This window comes from Egretta garzetta, unplaced genomic scaffold (genome assembly GCF_000687185.1).
Source record: "Egretta garzetta isolate BGI_Z169 unplaced genomic scaffold, ASM68718v1 scaffold246, whole genome shotgun sequence".
NCBI lineage: Eukaryota > Metazoa > Chordata > Aves > Pelecaniformes > Ardeidae > Egretta > Egretta garzetta.
This window is the reverse complement of record NW_009259976.1, coordinates 817,698-844,208: the sequence shown is the minus strand read 5'-3', so window position 1 is coordinate 844,208 and position 26,511 is coordinate 817,698. Positions and strand designations below refer to the sequence as shown.

The 26,511-nt window shown below is 39.8% G+C and overlaps 1 protein-coding gene across 1 annotated transcript in view; it reads left to right on the top strand.

Moving 5' to 3' along the window:
• The window catches only part of LYRM4 (LYR motif containing 4), a 71,928-nt gene extending 49,044 nt beyond the window's left edge, over positions 1 to 22,884 (top strand). Inside the window, exons 2-3 of the mRNA XM_009640391.2 lie at positions 20,112 to 21,843; positions 21,879 to 22,884. Of these exons, the coding sequence (XP_009638686.1) occupies positions 20,112 to 20,174 (63 nt within the window). The 3' untranslated portion in view covers positions 20,175 to 21,843; positions 21,879 to 22,884. The remainder of the gene's footprint in view (positions 1 to 20,111; positions 21,844 to 21,878) is intronic.
• Positions 22,885 to 26,511: the final 3,627 nt, after the last annotated feature.

Sequence of the window (26,511 nt, the reverse complement as noted above, 5' to 3'; positions counted from 1 at the left end):
TTAGGCTTGTCCCTTCAGACTTTCAAGTCTGTTAGAGTTAATGTTATGAAGAGTGGAGTTCTTTTTGCTATTTTAAACATATGTCCATCGACTGTAACTATGCAATGGTTTCTAAGACTGAAAAGAAGCTCAGAATTGCCTCTTGATATAAAAGAGAAGGAGAAAGTTTATTTTTATTAGATAGAAATCTGGAAAAAATTGTTGACAGGGTATTTTTTATATGCTGAATCAAAAAGCCCTAATTTTCTGTCACAGTTTTGAAAAACTGACTTTGGAGCAGGTGGCTTTTCTCCTTGATAGGCAAAGCTTGTCAGCTAGACCATTGGCACTGTTTGCTTTGCGCTATGACTCTATACTTTGGGGAGAACCAGACAGTACGTTGTGGCAACAGTACAATTGCATCCTCTCAAGGAGCACTTGGTGACTTGCTTGGCAAGGCAGCACTCCTTAAATGATTGCCTCAGCAGGATTCAAAGTAAAATTATTTAAAATGTTACCTACTGCAGCTCAATTTAGATGCAGGAGGACATTCTCTCTTTGTTACAATTTTATTACTGTATCAGTTTAATTTTTTATTATTCACGACTAGGTTTAATGGCTCATATTTCTTAAGCTTGTAGGACTGAACATTGTAAAATCAATATTTCTGCTAATTAAGGTGTTTTGGGGGAGTGGATAATCAAACAGTATAGTGAATCATTAAGAACTTACATGCTAATATTGACTCGCATTATTGGCACAAAGAGACCAAATCTCTATGCCAGAGACTTTTCTTCTTATATTTTTACAGCAGAAGCAAAACACGTTTAGTAAAAATTGATGTTCTCAGCGTTTAACAGTGTAGAGATGGTCCTTTACGGATATAAAAGCAAATGCAGTGTGTTAAAATTCTAGGCACTCGCATGTAGCATTTTCTTTCCCATCATTTAACTTAGCAGTAAATGGTGTCTGACTTCAAGGGGGTCTTACTGTGTTTTGAAAGAGATGGAAAGCTCCTGCCTCTTACGAAAATAGTGGATCGTTTCTAATTTATTGCCAATATTTCCTAGAATCATAGAACCATAGAATGTTTTGGGTTGGAAGGGACCCCTAGAGGTCATCTAGCCCAACCCCCCTGCAGTGGCCAGGGACACCGCTAACTAGATCAGGTTGCTCAGAGCCCCGTCCAACCTGGCCTTGAATGTTTCCAGGGATGGGGCCTCCACTACCTCCCTGGGCAACCTGTTCCAGTGTTTCGCTACCCTCACTGTAAAGAATTTCTTCCTTATATCTAGTCTATATTTGCCAGTGTCTTTTTCCCCCTTCAAAAGATGTTTTTTTTTCTTGTTTGACATTGACTAATGTTTGGGTTTGTTTTGTTTGTTTACATTAGCTGTGGCCTACTAGTACTTGCTTCTGGCCTTCTCAGCTGGTATTACTGAACAGACCTGTAGGTGATGATTTGCTATCACATTAGGAAATCGCTTCCCTTCCCCCAGTTCCGTTACTGTGAAACTGGTGACTGCAGGTGGGACACTGGACGCTGTTGAACACCATTGTTTTATTCTATGCATTTGACTGACTTTTGCCTTAGAAACCTGTACACAAGAACATAGGGTCCGCTGTCAGATCCAGAGTGACCTGGTTTTGCTTTCCTTCTGGACCAGATTCCTGCATGAACAAACTGCTCAAGATCCTTTATGTAAGAGTGATAGCTCTTTGGCAGGGTTACTTCAGGGCTGTATCATGCGCAGGGTAAGACAAAGTCTGAAAATACATTGATTTACTTTTCAGGTATAAAAACATAAAGTAGCACACTCATTAATCTAACATGAGCCAAGCCAAACATTGCATCTGCTCAGACTCTTTTGCTCTGTGCTTTTTTAACTAGACCATGACTTAGGGAGTTGTTCTGCAGTTCTTCATAGCCTTTGCAATGAAAGGAAACTTGGCATCACTTTAGAACTAAGGCATCAGAGTTTAGCTATGTGGTGGGAACGAGAGACCTAAGGAGAAATTACGTCAAATATTATCTGAGCCCCAGAAAGTGATAAATGGGTTATCACTGTATTTCCTGAGCAAGTTTCTCCCTAAAGTGGTTAATACATTATTATTGCCTAATCAGAAGTTCAAAGGAAAAGCATTTTTGATGAAAGCACAGTATTTATCATTCTTGTTTCTAAGATTAGCTTCCTCAGTTTTCATGGGAAGTTTTGTAACCCTTGCATATTGACTCATGTAAGCTGTAGTAATTAGGGCAAGTTTTAGTCTCTCTCTTACAATATCCTTTAACAATTCAAGGTTTCCTACCATGAATGAAAAAAATTGAATTTATGTCCCTTAACATCAGCTGGGACAAAATAAGACAGTGAGATACAAGCTTTTGTGGTGGGTGCCTCCAATTTATACATATTACAGAGTTTGTATCTAAACTAGGGAGAGATGTCCCCGTGGGACAAGCTATAGTGTGCCTTTGCAGGAAAGCAGTGACCTCGGTTTGCGGCCATCGCATTGTGTGGCTTTTGCCCTGTGTTCACCAGAAGGTAGTTTTAGTTGGCACTGGAAGTGGGGGACAGGTAATGACAGGTAGGTGATGAGGTACCTTGGCATGCCGTGGGGAGGAACACCTGGGAGTCATCACTGACTCTGAATACACCTTCCTTTATTTGGTGGTAGCTTGCTGGTCTGTCCTGTCTGAACTTTAAAAAGATACTTTGTGGACACGTGAATTTAGGAGATCTGCTCTTCTGTCTTGGTGGGTCTCATGGCTCGATTATTGCAGTGTTCTCATCACTTAAAAAGTCTTGTGTAAGCTTACCCTGTAGCTGAAGCATCTACAACTTCCCTCTCCCAAATTGATTCTCTGGTGGCTAAACAGAGAGACTTGCACTTAAGCTGTAGCCTTTCCTCCAGAGAAACCATTAATTTGTTTTTCTCCTGTAAGTGGTTGCCTGGGTATCTGTAGGAACTTTTAAGAACTTAGTATCTTTACTCCACTGTAAAAGTAAGTTGGTAGCTTCAGAAGTTACTACCAGCCCAAATGCAAACCATATAACCATAAAGGCCTACTAAGCTTAGGAAAGTGTTTTAAATGTCACTTGAAAGAATTTTCCTATAACTAGTAATGCAGTTAAAGAATGACTTTATGGAGGAAAGAATACACATTCTCAAAAATCAAGATTAGCAATTTTTAACTTACTAGTTAAATCTGATTTGCATGCTTGTAGTTTAAAGAAATTCTTAATTGGCTAACTCTCCCTCTTTGTATTTTTACCTTGCTGGTATATTTTAATGTAACTATTGATTGGATTGTGAGCTTGCAATGAAGTGAGAAATACTATCTGCTATAAATGCTGATTTGTACAGAAGATCCTGTGCAACAGTTTGTAAGATTATTTTTTTTTGAGAAACATAATTCTTGCTGAGTTGAGAGCTTTTTCTTTTACTTGTAAGCAGTAGATGTTATTGTACCTCACATAGATTTGCTGTAGGCAGTGTCAGAGTGCCTGGAAAAATCTGTCAAACTGTTTTCAGAAATGGCAAGAAGTTGTCAATTAACCTTGGAATTGTACAGCGAATTAGCAAATGTGGTATCCTGAGGATAATACGTTTTATGTTGATCTGCTTTTTTAGTGAAGTGCATAGAGAGCCCTAGTGATTAAGCCCAAAGTTTAGGACCAAGAAGCAGTCATGTAATTAACTCTTTAATTTACCTAGGGGATTTTATCAGCCTGTCTTAAATCTGCCCAAGTGACTGGTGTAAAGAACAGCAAGTCAGGTGGGCAGAAAAGTCTGGAGAAGTCAGCCATCTGTTTCTCCTGGATAGATGTTATCAGTTGGGAGCCTCCAACCTGAGAGAACCGTAAGACTGAGCTCCCTGCCTGGTCCAGATGTTCTGTGGTTGAGGTGGGTATGGTTTAGGAGGTTGCTTTTTCACAAATAGTTACCAGTCCTGTAAGTAGTGGAACAACAGGGGAAAACTTCAGAGACTATGTTAGTGAGAAGTCTACCACAAATTTTCCCTATGTCTATGCAATTAAGGGCAGGTGATTTTTTTTCTGACTATAATTTTGGTCTGGAAGAGCAATGAAAGTCTGTGGCACAACCACACTTGTCACCAACTTTTTAGTATCTGAGAAAATCCCCTTTGACATGCTGGGTTAAACAACGGCCTCAGCTCTGGCAAATCAGCACCAAGCCCATTTTAAAAAATTTTGACGTAATTTATGCCAGTTGTTTGCAATGTGGATTTTGAAACAACAGTCATCTTCAAAACAATCTCTTGTCTTTGGAGTTAGCTATAATTGCTATTCTCTAAAGCAAACAAATACTAGACGCAGCATGGTTTGTTTAGTAGCAGCTGGCCACTGCATCAGGAGCCACTGAATGGGTTGAGAAGATACCACTTGGTATCAGAGTGCAAATACTTTTGCATATGCTCCAACTCTGATTCTGTTGAAGCGCTGGTTGCACGAGAAGAATTGACATTTATGACTATGCCAAGGGACAAAAAGTTTAAGCACTTGGATGTGTTTGGGAGGAAATCGGATTCCGTGGATTCAGTTGCAAGGGCAAAACGGCCAAGTCTTGCCACAAAAAGTGTCTGTCTTGTTATGGGTCAGGCTGCCTTCCTCATCAAGGACTCTCATGATAGCAGAGAGTAACCAATGAACATGAGAAAATAAATTTCTTTTCTCACTGACACATAAATGGTGTCCCCTGCAAATCACAGTTCAATGCAGGCCTGTAACAATTGTAAGTCACATGTGAATTTCCTGGAAAGCAAAACTGTCAGTTGACCCAGTATCATCTTCCTGCTGGTTCTGTCGTGGTCCCTGGCACTGAGCCTCACAGGATACAAGACCAAAGATGCATTGTAAATAAGATGGTGAAAGATGCTTTCCTTTGCCTGTGAGCCACCACACAAGGTCATGCTGTATGTATTCCAAGGGTCCACTCTGATAGAATAGACTTCCTGAACCAGAGTGGTAACTAGACACAGCTAGGCGCTCTGAAAGACTCTGCCTGAATAATAAGAGCAGTCAGTCAGGTCACCTTTTCCTACTTGAACTGGTTTCTACTGTCAGATCGGTTGCAGGTGTCAAGGTGCTCTCCCAGCCTGCTCAGAAGCGATGTCAGTTATTAGTCCTGCTTTCTCTGCTCCTGAGTGCATGGATGCTACCTGGGTGAGTATTTCTGGTGTAGGCTGTTATCCTCCTTCCTGCTATCTGGATATTTGTACACAAAGGAAGGAATCTTTCCAAGAGGAACTTACTACTTGAAAGCTCTCCCAAGAGAAAAATATTTCTGAGGAAAATAGAGTGACATTTTTTACTGGTTTTACTGTTTTATGAGGTCTAAGCAAAATGATCGGCCACCAAGCTTTGAGAGTTCAAGCATTTATATGGTAGAAGTCATTGCAGCAGTGTGCTGGGGAGACGAGCAGGTAGATGGGTTCCAATAGGGATCAGACGAATTATTTAAGCCTGTTAAAATGGTGGTGTGGTTGTAGCTACATGGCCCTGAAGCTGCCAAAAAGTTGTGGTCACCGGAAGCAGAGGAGACGTTCCAGCAGAAGGATGTAGGTAGGTGTATCATATTCATGCTCCCTTTCCCTGAGGAACTGCTGGTGGCCAGTGGTGGCGACAGCATACTGGAAAGGATGGATCCTTAAATTGATCTGGTACCACAGTGCTTATGTTCTCTTACGCTGTTCTTTTCTCTTTGAAGTGCTTTGGGGTTTGTGACACTTGTCATCTACCTTTACAGAAAGGATCACTTAGAAGTGATGATAAGAGGAAGCAACTGTTTCCCCTATAATCCTGGGTGCTCCAGGCCAACCTGACCACCTCTGTTCCAGAAAGGAGGCATTCATTTTTAATATTTAAACATTTACAGTAAATGCTCGTAACTTCATACAGGGATGGAAAGGGTTTTCTTGTATTCTTCTGTTTTGAAAAGCTAAACTAAAAGCTAACTAAAAAAAAAGGAATTACCATGTATAAAACCCAGATTTGTTAAAGTGAGCATGATGGTTTTGCACATGTTAAGTTTGCAAAAATATTTGAGCTATTATTTTGATTTGTGGATAAAGTTTTGGTTTCTTGTTTGTTTCTTAATCCAAGTATTAGCCTATCAGGCAATGAAGACATGAAGTTGAAATTCTCCATCAGGAAAACTAGGTGGCTTTAATTTGCTCTAGTAGAAGTGACATGGAAAAATATGAATATATACAACTGGACACTTAGAATGCACTATTGAATTTAATTAAGAACATTCAATTACACTATCTTGAAAGTTTTTTTGTTATGATACAAGGATTTTTAGAAATTCCTGACAAAATGAACACCACAGTGAAACTAGACCTTTTCTTGAAGACTAATTGCGTGAGGAGCATTGATATGAGCCTCATGGAATACCTGAGACTAGAAGAGGCCTCTGGAGGTCTCTGGTCCAACCCCCTGCTCAGAGCTGGTCAAGGTAAAGCAGGTTTATCTATAAAGTAGCATGCAGATAAACTACTGATAATTGCAACTCTAACTTCAGTTTAAATAAATTTGCCTGTGGAATATAATTCTGAAAGCAAATTCCTGAGCTTTTCCGTACATTCAGTTCTGCAAAATGGTTTCAAGTTTTTGTGGTTTTAGCAATACAGAGAACTGCTGTGTTGTGCAAGAAACTGCTGGGTTACTACAGTCTTGTCATCCCTAGCTGTGAGGGCATATCAGCAGTTTAATTGAAAGAAAATGGGAGTATTCATAAAATACTCCAGAAACTTATTTTTAAGGGATAATACCTATTCCACTGTAGTTTGTGTATGGCAGGAAATAGCATCATCTGCATGGGGTGGAAGATCTTGTATGCAATTACTTTTTAGGAAATATTTTTCAACTAATCGTATCCTTTCTGGTATCCCCTTGATGGCCATGGATCACAGGACATTAGCCATCAAATTAGGATCATCTTTTCAGGTCTGGGATTGTAAATCTAGCATACAGAGCTAATTGGATTTGGGAACCAGAGCACAGAAGATTTGTTTCAGGGCTACTGTGACAGTGCAGCTACATCGTGTGGTTTTGTTTATTCAGTTGTGCATGTGTAGGATTGAGCAGGAGCAAAATACTGCATTGGTTAAGTGGTAAGTGGTTAAAGACAGTACTTAGCTTGCATGTTTTTTAAGTGGAATTTTCTGGAATGTCTTTTGAAGTGCCACAATGCCATCTGCTGGCCCGCTTTTCTGTGGTTTTTCCCAATGGGTGTTTTCTTTTGTACACAGGCTTCTCTGTAAGGTTTATATGGTATTTTTAAATAGCAAAATAAACAAGCTGGCAGAGAACGAACAAGGTATTTTTTAGATGCGTATGTATGTTAAAGGACATGATCCATTACATATATCAAAGAATCACTTCTAATCACTTGCCAGTCAATCTTGCTCTCTTTTTATTAAAAGTAACTCTGAAATGATTAGTACTGAAAGATAATGGAGGAATCCCTGCTTATGGTTTATGTCCCTCATAGTAGCTTTTCTGCAAGTAGTTTCACTGTTTTCGGTCTATAATCGGTTAGTTTCCCTTTTTGTTTCAGTGTTTTTATACAGATACATGGAAAGAAAATTAAGAAATATGTAAGCTGTCAAGCCACAAAAGCTGGAAAGTGTTGTATTAGAAATTATTTCTGACAGGATTCTTCACTGACAAATTCCTAGATTCAATATATTCCCCTTAACTGGCTCCTTTTTTTTTTTCCCCCGAACATGTGTTTAAACAGCCTTTTCAAGATTCATCAACAACCTTCCAAGGACCAAAATTCCATAGGCTTTCTAATGACTGTTATGGAGAGGCATGCATGAGAAAAAGCTGTTCTCGTAAATGAGCAGCGGGCAGCTGTAAGAAGTTTTGATTGTTCTTGGTTTTAATCGGTCTGCCTAATATTATTTGTAGGAGTAGCCCTCTGTCTTCCGCTTGCTGCCAAAAGAAATGAATGAGCAAATATCAAAATAATTTCCCGAAAAAACAGGAACTGTAGATACAGGTAAACACTGTTATTTGCAGTTTTACTGCCTGCTTTTTCTTGAAGATATCTGGAGAATTTCCTCATTAACTGGCTATTTTGTTTGTCTTCATAAAATAGTCCTTCAGTTTTAATTTGTTTTTCCCCTGCACATTCAGTTTTTCCTAACAGAAATTTTTCATAATCCTGCCTTTCTTCAATCTAGTTAGGAGAAAGAGAAACATTGGTAATGGCTTGTAACACTTCGGATTGTTTTTTTAAAATAGATTTGTAGCTCACTCAAGTATAGCTCCAGAGTCATTATTCAAAACAAAACAGCTAGAAAAAATTTCCAGCTGTTTCCTAAACAGCCTATAATGATGGTAAATACAAACATCTGTGCCCTTCCTGGCCTTCCACCCTCTATCTCACTGACATTCAGAAGGTCAAGTGGATCTTGCAAGCCTAGTTTTTATCCGGTGGAAGCTGTGTCTTGCTGACAGCTGCGGGGCGTTTGCATGTCCATGTGTCTCTGCTGGTGGAAGAGCCGGAGTGCTTTTGGCCGGCTCATACGGAAAGGAAGGTGTCCGTGTGTTAAAGTTAGTGCTTGTTTGTGGCAGCGGGTTGTTATACTGCAGTTGGCGTGCTGTGCGCTGGGAGCAGTGAAGCTGAAATGATTGTACTTGGCACCCGTGTTGGTTTTTGTCATATAAATGATCCATGTCGGAGAGGTTGCACTGGGGAGCGGGTCTCGTTAGCAGCTCATGGTAGCTCTGCTGAGGGGAAAAGCCCTCTGCGGCGCTCCCGTTGCTGTGCTGCTTGGTTTTGGCCGGGGTGTTTTGTTTGAGGAATGCTCTACTCTATGCTGTGCAGAGGAACAGAGGTTGCTTCCTGCCTATATTTGGCATAAGTGCTAACCTCTTGCTCCTAGTTGTTATCTGTGCTGGGAAATACCAGGGCAAGCCTCCATTTAGTGTGACATTAAATAAGGGACAATTGGCAAAACCGGAAGAGCAAACAGGATTATTTTATACCACGTCTTCTGTTACAGTCTCTCTTCTTTTTTTTTTTTTTTTCCTTCTGCAAACTGTCCTGTGCTATTGCAAAGAAGGAAGAACTAATTAAGCCAGTTGCTGAAAGTGTTTTGCCACCCACACTACTGAAAAGAACTCTTTGTACAGAATTAGCTCTTACCAGCTGTGCTAAACCCAGTAATTTATCTTTGCCAAAAAAAAAGAAATAAGTGCTGCTATAGTTTATTCCAATTAAGCAAGTTAATGTAAGCTATACCCTATATCCACACAAACACAGACATCTCCTGCTCAAAAGCTGGAGGGTTTGCAAATAATTATTTTCTCCCTTGTTAATTCTTCTTAGTGTTTGTAAAAAGGGCTGGGCTGAGGAGCACTGGGAAATTAACTCGTTTGTGCATGGAACTGGCTGAGCCTGAGCTTGCCTGTGGGAGAGCAGTTTGATGGCAGGACACCAGCCTAAACTTGGGCAGGTTTGGGTAGCGGGGTTTGGATTCATCTCGGTGCAACGCTGCAAGCAGCATTTGCCTCAGTGCCTAGAGGCAGGGATAGGGATTCCTGTGCCGGGGGAGAGGCTGTAGGAAGACACAATTCCACCCACCTTCACCCGGAGTATCTTCAAGAGGGACAGAGTGGTTCACTGTGCCTGCAGTTACACCTCTGCGGAGACTGCTTAGTAAAGTAGATCAGAGTCATGTTTTTGGACTGGGATGTTGGTTTGGAAACTAAACCAGAGAATAGATCTCAAGGTATTCATGGTACAATGGATGGCAAGTGACAACTCTGTCACAAACCTTGACTGAAATTTCACAAATCCATCCTCAGTCCTAAAACATCAGTGTCCATCCTTCTCATCTTCTCCCTACTCAGGTTTTTGATGAGTGTAAACAGTCCAGGCAACGCTTTTTCCAGGTGAAATTCCAAATGCTGAAGCCTTTGATTCCCAAGAGCTCAAGGGACTAGCGCTGCTCCCCTGAGGGTGTGAGAACAGGGGGGTGTTTTGTGTTTTGTACAGCTTTCACTAGACCTCTTCCAAAAGAGGGGGAAAAGAAGAAAAGTTCTTTCAGGGTCATTTTCAGGTGTGGGATTTGGAGATGCTAAACCAAGGATGACGGCTGAACAAGAAAAAAAGAAATCCTTGGATATTCTCCATTAGAGAAAGTCAGATAAACAAGGAAATTATCTTTGTGATTTTGTCAGGAACAGATGACTGTAGTTTAGTAATCTGTTAGAATTTTGCCAAAAAAGGAAGTCTTGTTTAATGCAGAAAAATAAAAACTCATTCCTTTCCTTATACACTTAGAGATCAGCTAAACACTGCAATAGGGACTTGATGTGTAAGTAGTTACATAGATGAGGTGCTCTTTTCTGTGTGAAGATAGAGATTGAATCAAAAACATCCAATACGAAATTTATCTTTAGAAATATAGGTTTAATTTCTAAAGATAAATTCAGTTAGTATTTCTGTTCTTTCAAATGTAATTTTGTAACTTGAATGTGCACAGAGAAAAGCTCAGCCTGTAGTCATGTCTGAGGTGTGTGTAAGGTAACATCAGTGGAGAGAAAGAGACATTGGAACCTTAAAGTAAGTCGTTCCTCATATAAAATTAAGTTTAATTGTTGATTTTAGCCTTCTTGAAGAACAGGAAAAAAGGACTTTCTCTGTGTCTTAGGTCTTGGAAAAGTCTATATGTTACAGGACTGACTTTATTTTTTTTCCCTCCAGAACGCTGAAGGGCCTTGTTACTTTAAAATGGTATTAAATCACCTGTCAGTTTTATGAAATGCAGTGTACCTGGTGCCATCCTGTAACCAGCACTAGGAATCTCAGTAAGGACAGTCTTGGTGTCTGCTTCAGCAGATGTATCACCACCGAATAATTAAACTGTGGCTAACATACGTTCATATAAAAATTCAGCAGCTCACTGTGTCTTTCACCTCTCAAAATACAGCATCAGTAACAGATTAAAATGCCTTTTCTTTTTTTAAATATTCTTGTGGCTTTAAAGGCCATTAACAAAGCAGAAAATCTAAATTGCTAGGTCAAACAGTATTACAGTTCTGAGTCACCTGAACTTTTCCCTGGTATTTTTGGTATATTGGATAAGATTCAGAATAAATAAAAGAACAAATCCAAGTTTATTTAGTTAAATACCATATTGCCTTACCAGATGTACACAAGTATGTTCTGCTCAAAAGGAGAAACATTTGCCTTATTTGGTGCATCTTTCTGTAGTAGGTGATTGTGCCAACCTGTCTTAATGGCTGCAGTTCTCCTAGTTACGGTGAATTCTTTTGTTCAAATGGGTAATCTAAGATCTGAGCTCTGAGAGTAACTATACCTCTCTGCACTTCTGCTACCTGTATACTTTCTGTAAAATATTGGGCAGGATCCTGCAAGGAGCAGTGTCCCCTCAGCTCCCACTGGAGAGTCCTCAAGTATAATCCACGTTGTATACTTGTGTACCTGTTTCTCTCATGGAGTTATCACTGCAGGTGTATGTGCGGTCACATGCTTTGGCACTGCGGATACTGTGAAAACTCCTCGCTGATAAAAATCAAAGTGGGAGTGTAGCGAACGTGCATGGGTGACTGTTGTGCCGTGTAAGGTACTACAGGTATGAACTTCGGATGGAAGCAAGCACAGGCCCGGCTGGGATCAGAATAGCTGCTGGCTTCAAAGGCAGCAGGTGACCAAGGTTTTCCATGCTGCCCAGCCAAACACATTTTCTAGAGCAATCTGCATTGCCTTGTGCCACTGCACTGACAGCATTTTCTTCATTGAAGAATCATCGACTTTGGCTGTTCTCACTGTGCTGGGCTTGCACACTCCTGCACTACTTTTGATTTGGGTGAGCTCCGACATAGTCTCTGGCACGTTTCTTGTACGTAGACCCTCAGATGTGTTTTCCCAGAACTACAGCCAGCCAGTCTTGCTTTTCAGTCCTTAATACCTTGGCACCTGCTGTCTCAAGATGCCTTAGCTCCTGAAGTTCAGCCTTTCCCAGTGCACGTACTTCGATGCCTCGCACTTACTTTATGTATCATTCACTTAAAAATGTGGTGAAGATGAAATATGCAAGCCTTTCAAAGCTTTAGATATCATCATTTAGACAGGCAAATCTTAGTTAAAAACACAGAAAGTCCATGCACTATTCGCTGTCTCTGGAACTTTCTCTAAGTTCCAGTGGTTTGGGACAAAATCAGAAATTTTGCAGAAATTTTCTGGAACTAGGAGGGAGGATAAATGTAGAAAGTGATGTGCTGTATTGAAAAAAAGGAGAGGGCACAGGTGGATAAGTAATTTTCTGAAAGGCATTAACCTACAAATATGCCACGTATGTCCTTGTGTGACTGTTTTGCAGCTCTTCCCAGCAGCCATGTTCCCCAGTGTACATGAGCAGTAAGGCTAAAGTTAATTCTTTCAGTACCTTGTATTTCTAGCATCTGACTTCAAATACAAACGCACTAAAAGAAGAACTTTAAATAATTGTCGAGCGTAAAGTGGCAGCTCATGTTAGTTCTGCAGGATCAGGAATGCACAAAATGAAAGCCTATTAGTGCTATGAAATTCCTTTATCATACTTCTCAGTAAGCATATTTATTATTTGTTTATACCTGTCTATAAGGACTAAATTTTCTTCAGTGTTTCATTCTAAAAATCTCTCACAATTAGTGAACCAAGAGGACACTGAGGAGTGAAATATTTTCTTTTTACAATGACAGTTTAGTCTTTGTATGTATTGTGGAGTTAGTTTATCTGCGATACACAAACATTACAGTATTTTCCTGGACGTAGTGCAGAATGTGTGTTTTGTGACAGTGGCTGTTGTATTATACTACTGACAAAAGTAAGGCAGGCACTCCCACTGGCTTTGATGAATTCTGCTTATGTAGTTGCTACACAACATAGGGTCCTCTGTGAATAGTTCGGGCATTTACATACCAAATGTCTCAGCATTACTAGAGTACCTGTTATACCATACTCAGCACAATGTTATCCAGGTCTTTGTCTCTGTATTTTCAAGTGCTAGTGTTTTGTATTCCTTTCCTTGCCGCACTCAGCATCTTAGCTGGGTGATTTTTCTCTTCTGCATGCTATGTTGAAATCAGCCTATATTAAGTTTCTCCTCTTTACCTATACAGGACTGACTCTTTAGATGACCTGCTGCTTCTGTGTTTGGCTTTCCAAAGAGTTTGAGCTGCTCTGTGAAGATAGAGGTTTTACGTGTAAAGTGTGTAAAATGTGTAAAATGTAAAATATGTAAAAAGGAGAAGAGGCAAGATGCTGAAATACGTTAGCAGGTAACACAGAAAGAGAAGAGAGGTGGGAGCCTGGAGGTTGCCAGGATGCTGAAAGCATGCAAAGATCACACCGGGTCAGAGTGTTATCTCTGCAGATCTGCTTCCTCCTTGGATGTGTGTTGTATCAAACCTTCACCTGGCTGCTTAAGCCCCAAATCTGTTGCTACTTCCTTTCCTGCGATGCACTGAGATCTTTGTAAGGTTACCTTTGCCTCAGCGGAGGGCTGCTTCTTCCCCTTTGCAACAAGCTGCTGCCTGTGCCATCTCGCTGTTGGGCCCCGTGTACTTTTAAGATGGCACTTCCCTTGTCACGCTCCTTTTTCCTGGAGGCTGAGAGGCTTGCAGGAAATGAGAGAAGCGAAACGGTGTGACGTCACTGAAGGACCACATGATCTTGTCCACTTGGCTTTCCAATGTTTTCCTTTCTCTGTTGAGGACCCTTACTTGTTATCTCAAGCTCTATCAAGTGCGTAGCTATTTGGAGCGTGTCATGCCCATGTTGTTTGTAAGGATAGTAGCATGTCTGTATAATTTTAAAAAAAAAAAATAAAGAGGCTCTCTTAACTGAGAAATAATCAGCAATTAAAAATAATCCCTTTCTACTGTAGATCATCATATACACATACATGAGTGTATATGCTTACAGTATTTCGTATGTTAATCATTGCTGGATTAGATATGATTCTCTGCTCTTTTCACTGAAGAGTATCTCTTCAGGGAGACCCCACAGAAAAAAATTAATAAGAGCATTAAATAAATCATCCTGCTTCTGATAGGCTGAATACAGGTGTACCAAGATACAGTGCATATGGTTCTAATAAAATTACACAATTTATCATTATTAAGAGAAATAACTTTCAGATAAATTCTCACCTATTAGCCAGTTTACTTCACATCTTCCTACTTAGTGAAAGCCAGCAAATGATAGCTATAAATTAATTTTTTTTGCCTTTTCAAAAGCTTAATGTAGCAGTGGCCACAGAAGATGTTTTGGCACAAAGGAACAAAGAAAACAGCATTTGCAAAACACAGGCAGAATTAAAATATACAATAGTTTTAACTTCTCAGCTCCGTACTTTCCTTCACTGCCTTTCCCATTCCTGTGTAGCCAAATGGAATCACTGAAAATAAGGGAAATGTCTCCAAAATCATACATTTTTTTCTGTATTGATTCCAGTTCTGAAGAACTGATGTAACCTATGTGTAACAGGACAAACTAATCTCATTTAAAATATATATATATGTGTGTGTGTAATAGATATATTAATTAACAGGACTTTTTCCTTTTTCTCCATAATAAAGACCTGTGAAAATGCATATATTTATATGTGATCCCTGTCTGTAATAAGGTAACCATTTCTTCCCTGCAAGCAAATTTGCAACAAAAGAGAGAAGATGGCTTGCTTATAGAGAGATTGGATTTTTGATATATTTTCACATATATAGTGTATATATAACAACCTATATATAATTTTATATATGTAAATATGTTTAATATGTAAAACCATCTGTAGCGCATCAACTTTAGTTATCTGCATAGCAAACATTTTTTTATTTCTCTTGTGATGACCCTCTCTGGAAATCAATTTTAAATAATTGAGAGCTATAGGAATCTCTGTCTTACGATGTTTTCATATTCCTATGCTGTGGTGGCACTTTTGTGTGTTTAGGCCTTGTCTTTACCAATAAGGGGATTCTGCGTGGAGTAAGAGTGTTGCACCATCTCCTGTTGGGCTGCTCCTGCTTTTATCTGCCATCAAAAAATATGCAGTGGCATGAAAAATCCCTGGGTTTGGTTTGCCTATGAGGACAGAATTGTTCCCTAGGGATTATTTCAGAAACTGCATTGAGTTTGTAATGAGTGGGGAGTTATTAAATAAACACAGCTGTTTGTTAATTTTCTTAGATGTGTTACAAATGGGGTGAGTCATAGAAGGGACAGAGAAAGTAAATGCCTCTGTGTGACTTACATTGACTTAGCTTCAAAAGTGATGGTAAAAGTTCCCTTACGAGAGCCTGTATAGTCATATCGCATTGATTTACAGAAGAACATACCCTGATTGCCGTTAGGAAGATGATGTTTCTGTGTGCTGGGGAACTCAGTCAAGACATGTCACCAGCTGTGCAAGGTGCTAAGATTCCTTCAAGGCCTGACACCCAAATTGTTGTCTTTCCTTTTTGTGTGCCCATCCTGCTAAGAGATACTACATGCCAGATTTCTTGTCAGTTTGACTTTGCATTTGATTACTGAAGCTGTGGCCATCCTTCTTCAGATCCACCCGTGGGGGTGTAGGCTTTGGCTGTACATTGCCGCTTCCTTTTGGACATTGCCTTTTCTCAGGCCTGCCGCCTAGCTACTTACCTGAGTAATTTTAAGGCATTCACGTTGAAATTTGCCAGTGAGACCTCGCCCAAGTAGTTCGGAGATTGTCAGGTTTGGCAGGAAGATAACAATAAGTAGTTCGGTGACAGTGAGAAAAAGTATCTTCATTAGAGCTCAGCAGGATTTGTTGGAGCTCGCAGGTTATTCACTATGCAATTACAATTCTGTAAAGTACATGGGGGGAAAGAGATGCCTGGCTACCTTTGTACTGCAGAACCAACACAAGTAAGGAGGGGAAAATGTGGTGTTTATTAAAGTGGACAGACATTTTGAATATATACAGAGCTGTCAAGGAAAGATGCCATCATACTTTTCAGAGCAGACCCATGCACTCTAAAATGACCAAGGCAAATTCAGAAGAAATTTTTAACACTCAGTTTAGCACCTTATTTTTAGCCCTGCAGAAATAGGAGCGGTCACTTCTACCTCAACTCTGAACTGCAAAGTAAAATTTCATATGGGTAAAAACCACAAGGCACACCACATACTTTAAAAGCTGAAGATCTTCCAGTAGTATGTTGCAAGCTGTGGCAATGGGTCTGCAGGATCTACTTGACTGGTTGTTTCGGATAGGAAGGCAGCCCCTAGGATTCAGGCGACCTCCCAGTTCAACACTGTCCCGCTGCTGTTGTATCCCTTGTATGGTTTGGCATGGAAGCTACACAGAACCTGCTCAGCAGCCACAGGTGACCCTGAGAGTCAGGCACTGCCCAGCCATAGACCATCTGCAAGGACAAAGTTCAGAGCTGGCAGTTAGACTGAATTCATTTGAATTTTTAGGGTGATAGCATGTTCTTCTCATGCCTTCAGGACATTGTGATTTTTTTTCAATATTTAGTTCTACTTCTTTAATTCATAGAATGATGGAATCATAGAATGTTTTGGGTTAGAAGGGACCTTTAGGGGTCGTCTAGTCCAACCCCCCTGCAGTGAGCAGGGACACCGCTAACTAGATCAGGTTGCTCAGAGCCCCGTCCAACCTGGCCTTGAATGTTTCCAGGGATGGGGTCTCCACTACCTCCCTGGGCAACCTGTTCCAGTGTTTCACCACCCTCATTGTAAAGAATTTCTTCCTTATATCCAGTCTAAACCTACCTTGTTTTAGTTTAAAACTGTTACCCCTTGTCCTGTTGCAGCTGTCCCTACTAAAAAGATTGTCCCTGTCTTTCCTATAGGCTCCTTTTAAGTACTGAAAGGCTGCAATCAGGTCTCCCCGCAGCCTTCTCTTCTCCAGGCTAAACATTCTTCTTTTTTAATTCTGAATTCTTTTTACTTAATTCTACTATTTAATTCTTACTGCACCTCCTCATACGCATCTCTGATACTCTGTTAGCTGGGGAAAACCTCTCCTACTTGTTTTTTTCCCAATAGCAATTCCATGAAGCAGCTTCTCCTTGTGATTGCTGCTGCCAGCCACGAGCATGGAAAAGTGCTCTTCCCATATGAACACACAAACACCTAATAACCAGGGAATGGTTGGGTTACAGGATGGACCAGTGCTTGCTGTTCAATAATTTCTTTTTTTCCCCATTTGTTGTCTCACATCTGCTGATAAATCCCATTTTGAAACCCTAAACCTTGTCCTGGATTCAGATGGAAGGCAAGATTAAGTTTTTCAAGTTCAGAAGAAAAGCTGACTGTATAGACTTGCACTAAATGTTTGAACACGGACAAATTGTCAGGTTTTGAGGGTTGGACTTGTCAGACTTATTTTTAAAGTACATAATTTTGCAGGCAAGATTTAAGCATCAAGTAATCCAGTAAAATCTGAAAAGCAGCCTTTATGGGATTTTTTGTATTGTCTTCTGGTGATGATAGAATGGTTAGTTATTCTGCATTCTTTCCTGCAGAACTTAATTGCAATGTGTTACCTTGCAGAGGTAAATACAATTCTGGGTAACAAAGTTGCCGAGGGAATGGCAGAGCCTTTTTCCACAAAAGCTTCCTGTGATTAATGAAAATACCCTGACACTGACCTCTGCACTGGCTTTCCGCCACCCACCCGACGAGTCGGTGGCATGCGGTATACGAGCTACAAACGCACAGGATGAAAAAAGAGCGCAACAGAGAGCCACTTAGGTCTTTAATTTGGGAGAACGATCTGCGGCGATGCTTGCTGCTTAAGTGCTTTCTTTAGACTTCGCGTTGGGGAGGACGCTGCGAGAACGCTGGTTTGATTCCGAGGGTTAATGAGTGTCAGTGTGTAAATAGCGGTGCAGTCTTTCTGCTGAGGCAGTGGATGTTTATAGATGTGAATTTTTCAGCAGCTATAAACGGAAGGTCTATTTGTTTTGACTAAAGTACATGGGAAAGGCTTGATCATAATGTTAGAAATTCAAGGCTAGCGGTTTAAAAAAAAAATAAAAAAAATTAAAAAAAATCCTTACATTTCAAAGTTCAGCTGAAAATGTCGTGGCGTAGCTCCTGGAAGGGAGGCAGGGGAGCAGGCGAGCTGGGGCAGCACGGCATGGGCAGACAGCGTGGTGCTGGCAGCAGCGTGTGTGCCTGTGGTTAGCTGAGGAAGCAGCTCAACACGCGCACCTACGATCGCACTGCGTTCGAGGCAGGAGGTAACAGCAGTAGATAACATTGCCTTTTGGCACAGGGACAGCAACCAACAGCTCGTACCTTTCTCCTTGCAAAGCCATCTTCCCCCGCTGAACATGACCGACTGAGAAGTCACGTACTCAGCCTCATCTATCTCCCCAGTTGGTGGAGAAAAAAAAAAAAAAGCAATTCAGGTTTCAGCGTTTTTGTAATCTCCCTCTGAGCCTCCCATTAAATTTGCTCTACTGTGTGGGAAAGGATTAAAGATTCTTTGGGCTCCGACACACAGTATACAAAAATTAAGTACTACAGTGTGGTTTGTGGTAAGGCAGCAACTAAAATGTATAGCTGCCACATCACCCAGAGCAGCGAGTTCTCTTGGACAAGTAATGCTCGTCAACAGCTTAAAATTTCTGTTGGTAACACATGCTGCACTTGTGTCCGGCCTTTGTTTTAAATATTCCCTATGCAACATACTTCGTAAGTAATTTTAAAAACAATCAAGAGTTGTTTGCTTGCTGTTACTGACTTAGTTCTGAGTGCCAAAAGAGGGGAACATTTGCTGGCAAGGAGAACTTCTGTTCCTTTTAAGAATGGCTCATAAATCCTCCCTTGTAATAAATATTTCAAGATTAAAATCAATGCGTTACAAGTTTCAGACAAGGCTGTTTATCAAGATGAAATAGTTCGTTTCCTAAAAGGCAATATTATTTACATTTTATGAGTGTGGGCATAGATGAGAAATTTTTATTTAAGAGCTGCCAGGATTTTTTTCCCCTCAAAAATGGTAAATGAAAAATGCTGAAAAATTTCTTTCCTGCATTTTTTTACTACTTAGAGAGCCTGACCTGCTGTCAGGCTTAGTTTGTGCGGTGTTAAATTCTACTAAATATATTGTGGTTAGAGTAGTTAAGCATCTAGCCTTTTTTGCCCTAATTCCATAATTAAATAGATGAACTTTTTTTTTTTTGTGAAAAGGACGCGTAGCTACTGTGTACCCAGGCCTTGGGGAGAAAGTAGGGGTGAGAAAGGGCATAATAGGCATTAAAAATTAGTCTCCAAAATCCATACTTTTGAAATAAATGTCTTCTCCTGCTTACATTAGCTTACTTGCATGAAACTTCTTCGTTCCACACCTCAAGCGTTAATTGAAGAGCTGCGTGTGACTGTCGCTAACTGTGCATCTGACTACAATTTACCAATGTCACGATGCAGACTAGGAAGGACTAAAGAGCAAGAGGAATCAAGGCATCAGTGTTGCATTTTTGTCATTTTTCATTTCCTCATCGCACTGGAAAGCATAAATACATGAGGTGTGAATACCATCTCATGAACCAGGGGTCAGTTCCAGTCTGTGTAAAATGTTACTGGTGAACTAACTGTGGAACTTTTCACCATTTGTAAGGTAAATTAAATCAAGGTTCCAAAGGAACTGGAAAACAATACCATACCATGCAATTTGTATCTAGGCTTTCCACCCAAAAAGGGTAATAAGAAGTATCTGCTGACTACATCCATCTTTTTATGTTTCATTTTATTTATATTTTCTTTTTTTTAACGTACAGCCTGTTTGCTTTTCCTCTGTAGTAACTTCTAACATTAACTTTTAATATGAGTCTTTCAACAGTATTCCTCGATATCATTATTTTAAGATTTTACATATGCAGATATTTTATGTATGGGTTATTTTTCTTAAGGTCTAGGCTGATAACAGTATTATTCACAAAAATGCTTACTGAAAGAAAAGTGTCATTATGAAAAAGCTTAATATATGGGCTACTCAGTTCTTGGTTTGTTTTTAATCTCTCTTGTGAAGCTGAAATTATAACCTGTTTACTTCCTGTTTTCAGCTTTCTGATATTTTGGTTTGATTTCAGGTTACCATTGGCCAACTGTATTCCACACAGAAATTGGTTATTGAGGGTCCAGAAAACACATAGCTATGAGAAGACTCTGATCCTGAAGCAACGCTGGACCATCTTCAGCATCCTGCAGTGCCACATTCAGATGCTCAAACTCACTGCACATGTCTGAGCTTTTCTGTTCAGCAAAAGAAATGCCCGAGAGACTTAGTTTCTGGCAACCAAAGTACTATTTTCTAATGGTTCACATGTTCTAAAATATATTGCTGTGATTTATAATAGTGTGTAAGCTAGTCTTGAAATCTGTGTGCTTGTATGTCCTACGTGATGAAATAGTTCCTGCCCTGCTTTGACAATAAAACTTCATTAAGCTACCTGTAACCAGATACATTATTCTGCTGCTGACCTTTTCTCTCACCGAGCGTGAAAGATGTGTGAGATTTAAAACCCCTCACCCAGTTACTAAGTTCTTATTGATCCTGTTTCATTTAAGAATACATAGCATCTGAATTAAATGACTAAATACATGGTCCATTTTAAATATTAACACCAGAGATGAAGAGATTTCTCGTCTCCTGGACCTTGATACTTAAAAGTATCACAAGCTGCATTGTGTGGCTTCTTTAAAGAGCATTCCCTGACATTTCAGGAGGTGACAAAAATTCTCTAGTTCTTTCTTTACTTTCCAAAGAACTAATAATAAGCAGTCTCATCCTACTTTTAACAATTAACGGATCGGCATAGCAGAATGTTAGACTTCCATCACCAAGGACTGGGAGCTTTAAAATACATTTTCACCACCAAGTCCTTTTCTAAATTTGTTGAGTTGCAGCTTTTAGCAGAAAGCACCACATCACTTTATGCAAGGTTTCCCTTTTTCACAAAGCTCCTAAATTTTGCAGGAGAAAAAGAACCTAACTACAACAATAACTCAAGTGCTGTTGAGTCACAAATTGGCAGCAAGCTTTGCCTAGCGCAAGTGGAACATTCAGCATAGGATTTTATTGCTTATTATTAAATCTGTAGAATAATCAGCAATTATGACAATATGTTAAAAAAAAAAGGCAAGCAAAAATTTTGATCAGGTTCTGTTCAAGTCATTGCTATGCTTGAATTTGTTTTCTATTAGAAATTTGCAGAAAAATTAAGCAGTGCAAAGCTTTTTTCAATGGCATACAGAAAAAAGCTTCCTGTTTTTTTCAGGGGATTGTTGTGGGATTTTTTAAGAAGAGAAAAAGAAACACCGTTCCATGACTCTGTGGCCTTTAAAAACCTCCCCTTATTTTTCTTGCTTCCAAAATGCATCTTTGTTTAGAACTTCTATTGTTTTGCGTTGTTCATGCTGTGTGATAACATTAAAGCAGAGAAGAGACAAAGTGTCTCATTTAGAAAAAAACTCCCTCACTACCATTTCAAGTGTATTTTATAATTTTGTACAGTCAGATTGAAATGTATAGTAATGCATTCCATTAATAATACAGTGTACAGAATAAGATACTGTGACTACCTGAGACTACAAATGTAGCCTCCATTCTCACTTTCAAATAAAATGCAAATACAGTAATAATTCTCCTCGTGTTAGGTGTATAAGTATTGCACTGTAAATTGCTTTTAAAGATTTTATTGAAATGGAACTTAATCATTATAATAGGTAAAATACATTAGATTCTGTATTTTAAATCTCCACATTCACAACTGGATAATTAAGTGCATTTAAGTTAATGGTGAAAGCGTGGGGGGAAGAAAGGTTTGATTGCTATTTAAGCTTCTAGTGGAAGAGAGGTTTGATTGCTATTTAAGCTTCTGGTGAACTCAAAGAAATTCAGTAACATCTTGCGCTTCTGGAGGACACAGGCTTGAAAGGCCTGCCAGGTTTATACTCTAAGGAGCTTGGTCCCTAAAACAGTGCATGCAAAATCCTTGTTTAAAACAGCTTAATTACTGGAACAAGCACTGCATACCATCTCAAGATCTGAGAATGTACGCTAGGAAACAAAATAAACATCCTTATAAATAGTGTAGCCCTAGTTTTTAGAGAGGGACAACTCCATTTTTACCATTTAAGTTTTCACCATGTTTACAAAAAAATAAGTTTGTTTTCAAAGAGAGGCCCCTTCATTCATAGTCATGTCCACCAAAATACCAGTACCTTTCCAGTGAAGTTTCTTCTTCTTGTTTCCAACAACAATACAGCTGCAGATGGTACATGCTGTCATATAGGCATGCGGTCATGGGAACATGAAATTTCTTAGTAATTCCCTCGAAAGTATGAAGGAGATTGCTTCTCCATTAATGCCTGAAAAATCCTGTTGTTAAGTTTTGGTGGTAGATACAATGCTACTGCACTCCTAATTCATGCCATCTGCTCCTGCTTTCTGTCTCAAGGTTACCACTCAGATTATCTCTCCCTTAGCTATTTAGACCTGCAGAGGAGCAGCAGTAACCTTCAGGATACGTTATACAGAGAGGACCCATTAAGAAAAATACAAAGGAAAAAAAAAAATTTCAGGCTCTGTAACTTCCCTCTCTCCCGAATCTGTAGTGCAGAGGTTAAGACAGCTCACTGTCTCGGTCAAGGAGAAATTAATTCTTCTTGCAAATTAATCATCAGCTTACCATACCGTATTTATACATTACTTATTAGAAGTAACATAAGAAAACTGCTGCTGCTAAGGACCAGAAGCCTGTGTAATACTATCTAACTTGTCATCAAAAGTGCAAAGTGAGCAAGTATTAACATTTACTATGCAAACCCCACACAATCCCTGCATTTTAGATGTCTGTTCCCTCACCAGGACACATGTAAGTATGCCCTCCATCAGTGTTAGTTATGTGCCTGTCAGTTGTACGTAACTGTAAAATACCCAGGAATATTTTTTTCTCCTTTCCTAATGTCCAGTAATTTTGTCATAACATACCCAGTTCTGTATAAAAACATAGCTTATCAAATGCTTTTTCATTGAAATCCTACAAGCTAGGGAAGGAAAACACTTAAGAAACCGCATCTGGATCAGGAAATCCAGCGCAGAAATAGTATTTGCAGGCTGGGATGGCTCTAGTATTATGTTCCTATCCAGTTGCCCTGTTCTTACTCTTGGCTGGGCTTATGCTCCTCGTCACTGATGGAGGCAGCGCGCTGGAGAGCTGGCAGCATGGTCCAGCCTCGGAGCTGCTGTGCTCTTACAGCTGTACCTTCTGTGCTTCACCAGTTCCGTTTACGTTGCAATACTCACTAAATCTCTCTTGGCACGCTGTCAGGAGCTTTGTTGGATTTTGTCAAAGCAGTGTAAACAACAGGAATAGTTAAAACACAAAGGATGATCCCATGACTTATGTACAATGTCCACTATTATAAAAAGTATATCCTTTTTTCTTAGAATAGAAGGGAGCCCGATAAATATCTTTACTGAAGCTGCAATGTCTTAGCAAAACAAGCTTGCATTTGTATTTTATTAAAAATGTTTGTCTGTTCCTGATCTCAACATTTTAGCAAACTATTAACCTCAGCAGCATGCACCAAAATTTGAATGTTTACATATACTGAAGTTTGTCATGACTTTTACAGTACAAACTTGGAAACAGCGCTCTGAAAGAAAGAAAAAAGAAAATTGTTTAATATTAGTAGCTGTGTAAAGGACAGGCGTTTCTGTTGTTCGTTACAACTTCTCAGGAGATTTTACTGCAATTGAAAGCTCAGTTCCAAAATGCCCAGATACATCAGAGGTATGTCTGTCCTGGAGGAAGGCAACCCAAGGGAGCAGCATGTGAACGCTTTCCATACAATGCTGAAATAGGCCAAAAAGGATTTTCATTTAGGACTCACATTTCTCAAAAGGTATTTCCATCTAAAACTTTACCAAGTTCACAGGCATTAAAAGCATTACTGTCACCCTCTAACATCAGCAGGTGGAAGGGTAATTTCATGGAGAAGCACCAGCCCCTTAACTTACTTTCTGTAATGCAACATAAATGCATCTCTCCAGATATCCAGCAAGCACCATACGTACACGTAAGCAGAGTCATGAAAGAGCTGTCCACTGACTGTTTTCCTGAGTTTTCCATACTGATCTACAGTGAAATCCTGGCATTATTCAAGTCAGGAGTATACCGATCGCTTTGTTCCACGGTTCTTAACACAGGCATAGTTATTTCATGCTCTTAGGAATGTTTTTCTTGATGACCTTTATAAAAAAAGAAGGAAGGTGTTTAGCTCCTTTACTGAGCATTTACAATCTCACTTTTTTTTCCAGTATTTTAGAATTAAGAATAGTATGTGAGCCCTTAATGTGGAAGCAGTGAAAAAAGAGAGAGAAGCCAGTCATTCTTCCAACGCTGTTTATTTTCTACAGCTGTAAGAGGAAAAGACTGGGAACTCCCAAACCTTTTTCACAAACATATGCACCTTCAAAGGATTCTGCAGCTTCCACAGGAAATTAAATATCATCCACGTGCTGCAAGAGATGCTTCTTTCTGAACTACTTACCTTTTTTATTGTTCAGCCTGGTACCTACTGAAGCTTTGCGAGAGGGGGAAGCGATGGTAAGTAGTGCATTCAAATGACTGCTCTTCTGTGCTCAGGGTAAGAGAACTATGGAGACCTGTGAAGAATGTACAGGCTTGCCATTGAAAGAGTGCACCACATAAATATTTATACCAGTCTTTGGCAATATGCTAATCCAAGGCAAGTAATTTTCTCTCTTTAAAAGAATCATGAAAGACAATTAAGGTGATTTAATTACTGCCACCCATAGACAGCAGATTTTGAACTCTTGGCAGAGGAACATTCATCACAGTGCCATGTTACCCTAACCCCGTAACACAAGACTCTGAGCAGAATAGACAATTAAACCTAGACCGTTTCCCCTACCTTCCTGCAGTACTTTGGGCTGGATCCAAATCCCAGGGAAGCCAATGGGAGCAGAAGCCAGGCTTTTCAAGTCCTGACTGAAAGCCCTGGCTTTAAATAAAATAGAAGTAGTTTGCATGCAAGTTTCCAGTTCTTCATGACACCAGAGTAAATTCAGCTTCACAGTCCTTTTCTGAACCACTTAAATCTGAATTTAAATGTAAGCTGCAAACAATTGCTTAAGGAAGATTTAACTGATGTCCTTCACAGTTACCCGCTATAGAGGTTCAACCAGATTGAACTTTTTGGGTTCATATACACCTATAAAAACGTTTGGCAGCTATTTCTCCCCTAAGCCCTTAATCCATGGGAGAAAAAACATCATAAATCTGCATAAAATGGAAATCTTTGGAGCTGGAGTTTTTCTGAGAGTGCTAACAAATCTTTATCATTTAAGTTGGGGAGGGGGGTGGTGTTTATGAGCTCATCCTCTACAAGTTACGCTCTGAATCTCTATAAAATACTACATTGACAGTAACGCAACCAAACAAGAAGAGTGCTCCACTTAATGTTTTACTCTGTTGGGGCTTTTGATTTTACAGAATTAGAACTACTTCATTTTGAATATATTTCTCTGAGAATAAAGTTGCAATTATGCCGTGTATCGCAACCTACGACCACGAGCAGCAGTCCTGTGCTTTGCTGACGCAGGCTCGCTGGCATTCGGTACGCACATGGTCCAGTTCTGATTTTCACACTGCTGCCCAATGTAATCTTTGGTAAGGCCTTGCATTTCTACAGCCCTCAGTAACCTCATCTGTGAAAATGCAGGGAACTGCATGTAGGCGGTCTTTGAAACCTGCTTCGGAAAGCTATGCTTCTGTAACATCATAAAAGTACAAAAATGTACTATCTATTCAAAAGTCCGTATGTTTGATTCTCGTCTCAGAGAAGTTCCCCCTTTTCTTTCATGAAAAGCAATTCTTAGTAATAACTAAAAGCATTTTACCTCTTATTAAAACACAAAAACGCTGTGCTTTAATTATCACAATTTACAGGATTTTAGATTGGCACCGATTTTCTGAAGCACTCAAAAGCATTTTGCTGTTTAGTCTCAGCAAATACTTTCTTGAGTTTTGAACTTCAGATCACAGATAAATGTGAAGACAGCAGGTAAGTGTCACGTTTTCGGGATGTGGATGTTTCATGCCCCTTGCCCATAGTTTACAGCGTAGCAGAGAACATTTCGAGCCCTCTATCAGTAAGCGCAGCTCGCTGGCATTCTTCAAGGTACCAGCTCTGCACCTCTGCCCAGACACAGCCATCAGAATATGGCTACTCTGTTAAATTCTGTTTGAGGAGAGATCCCTCCCTTTTTTGGTGAAGTTTCCTTCTTTTCTGAAGTAATTAATGAACAAAACACAGACTAAGGAATGGGCTCCAGAAGCCCCAAATATTACATTATACTTAAACGAAGAATCAACCTTAATGCCGTTCGCATCACCTGTCAGCTTAAGAGCACGCTATTTCATTGACGCAACTACCTGAAGAAAGGCTGATTCGTACCAG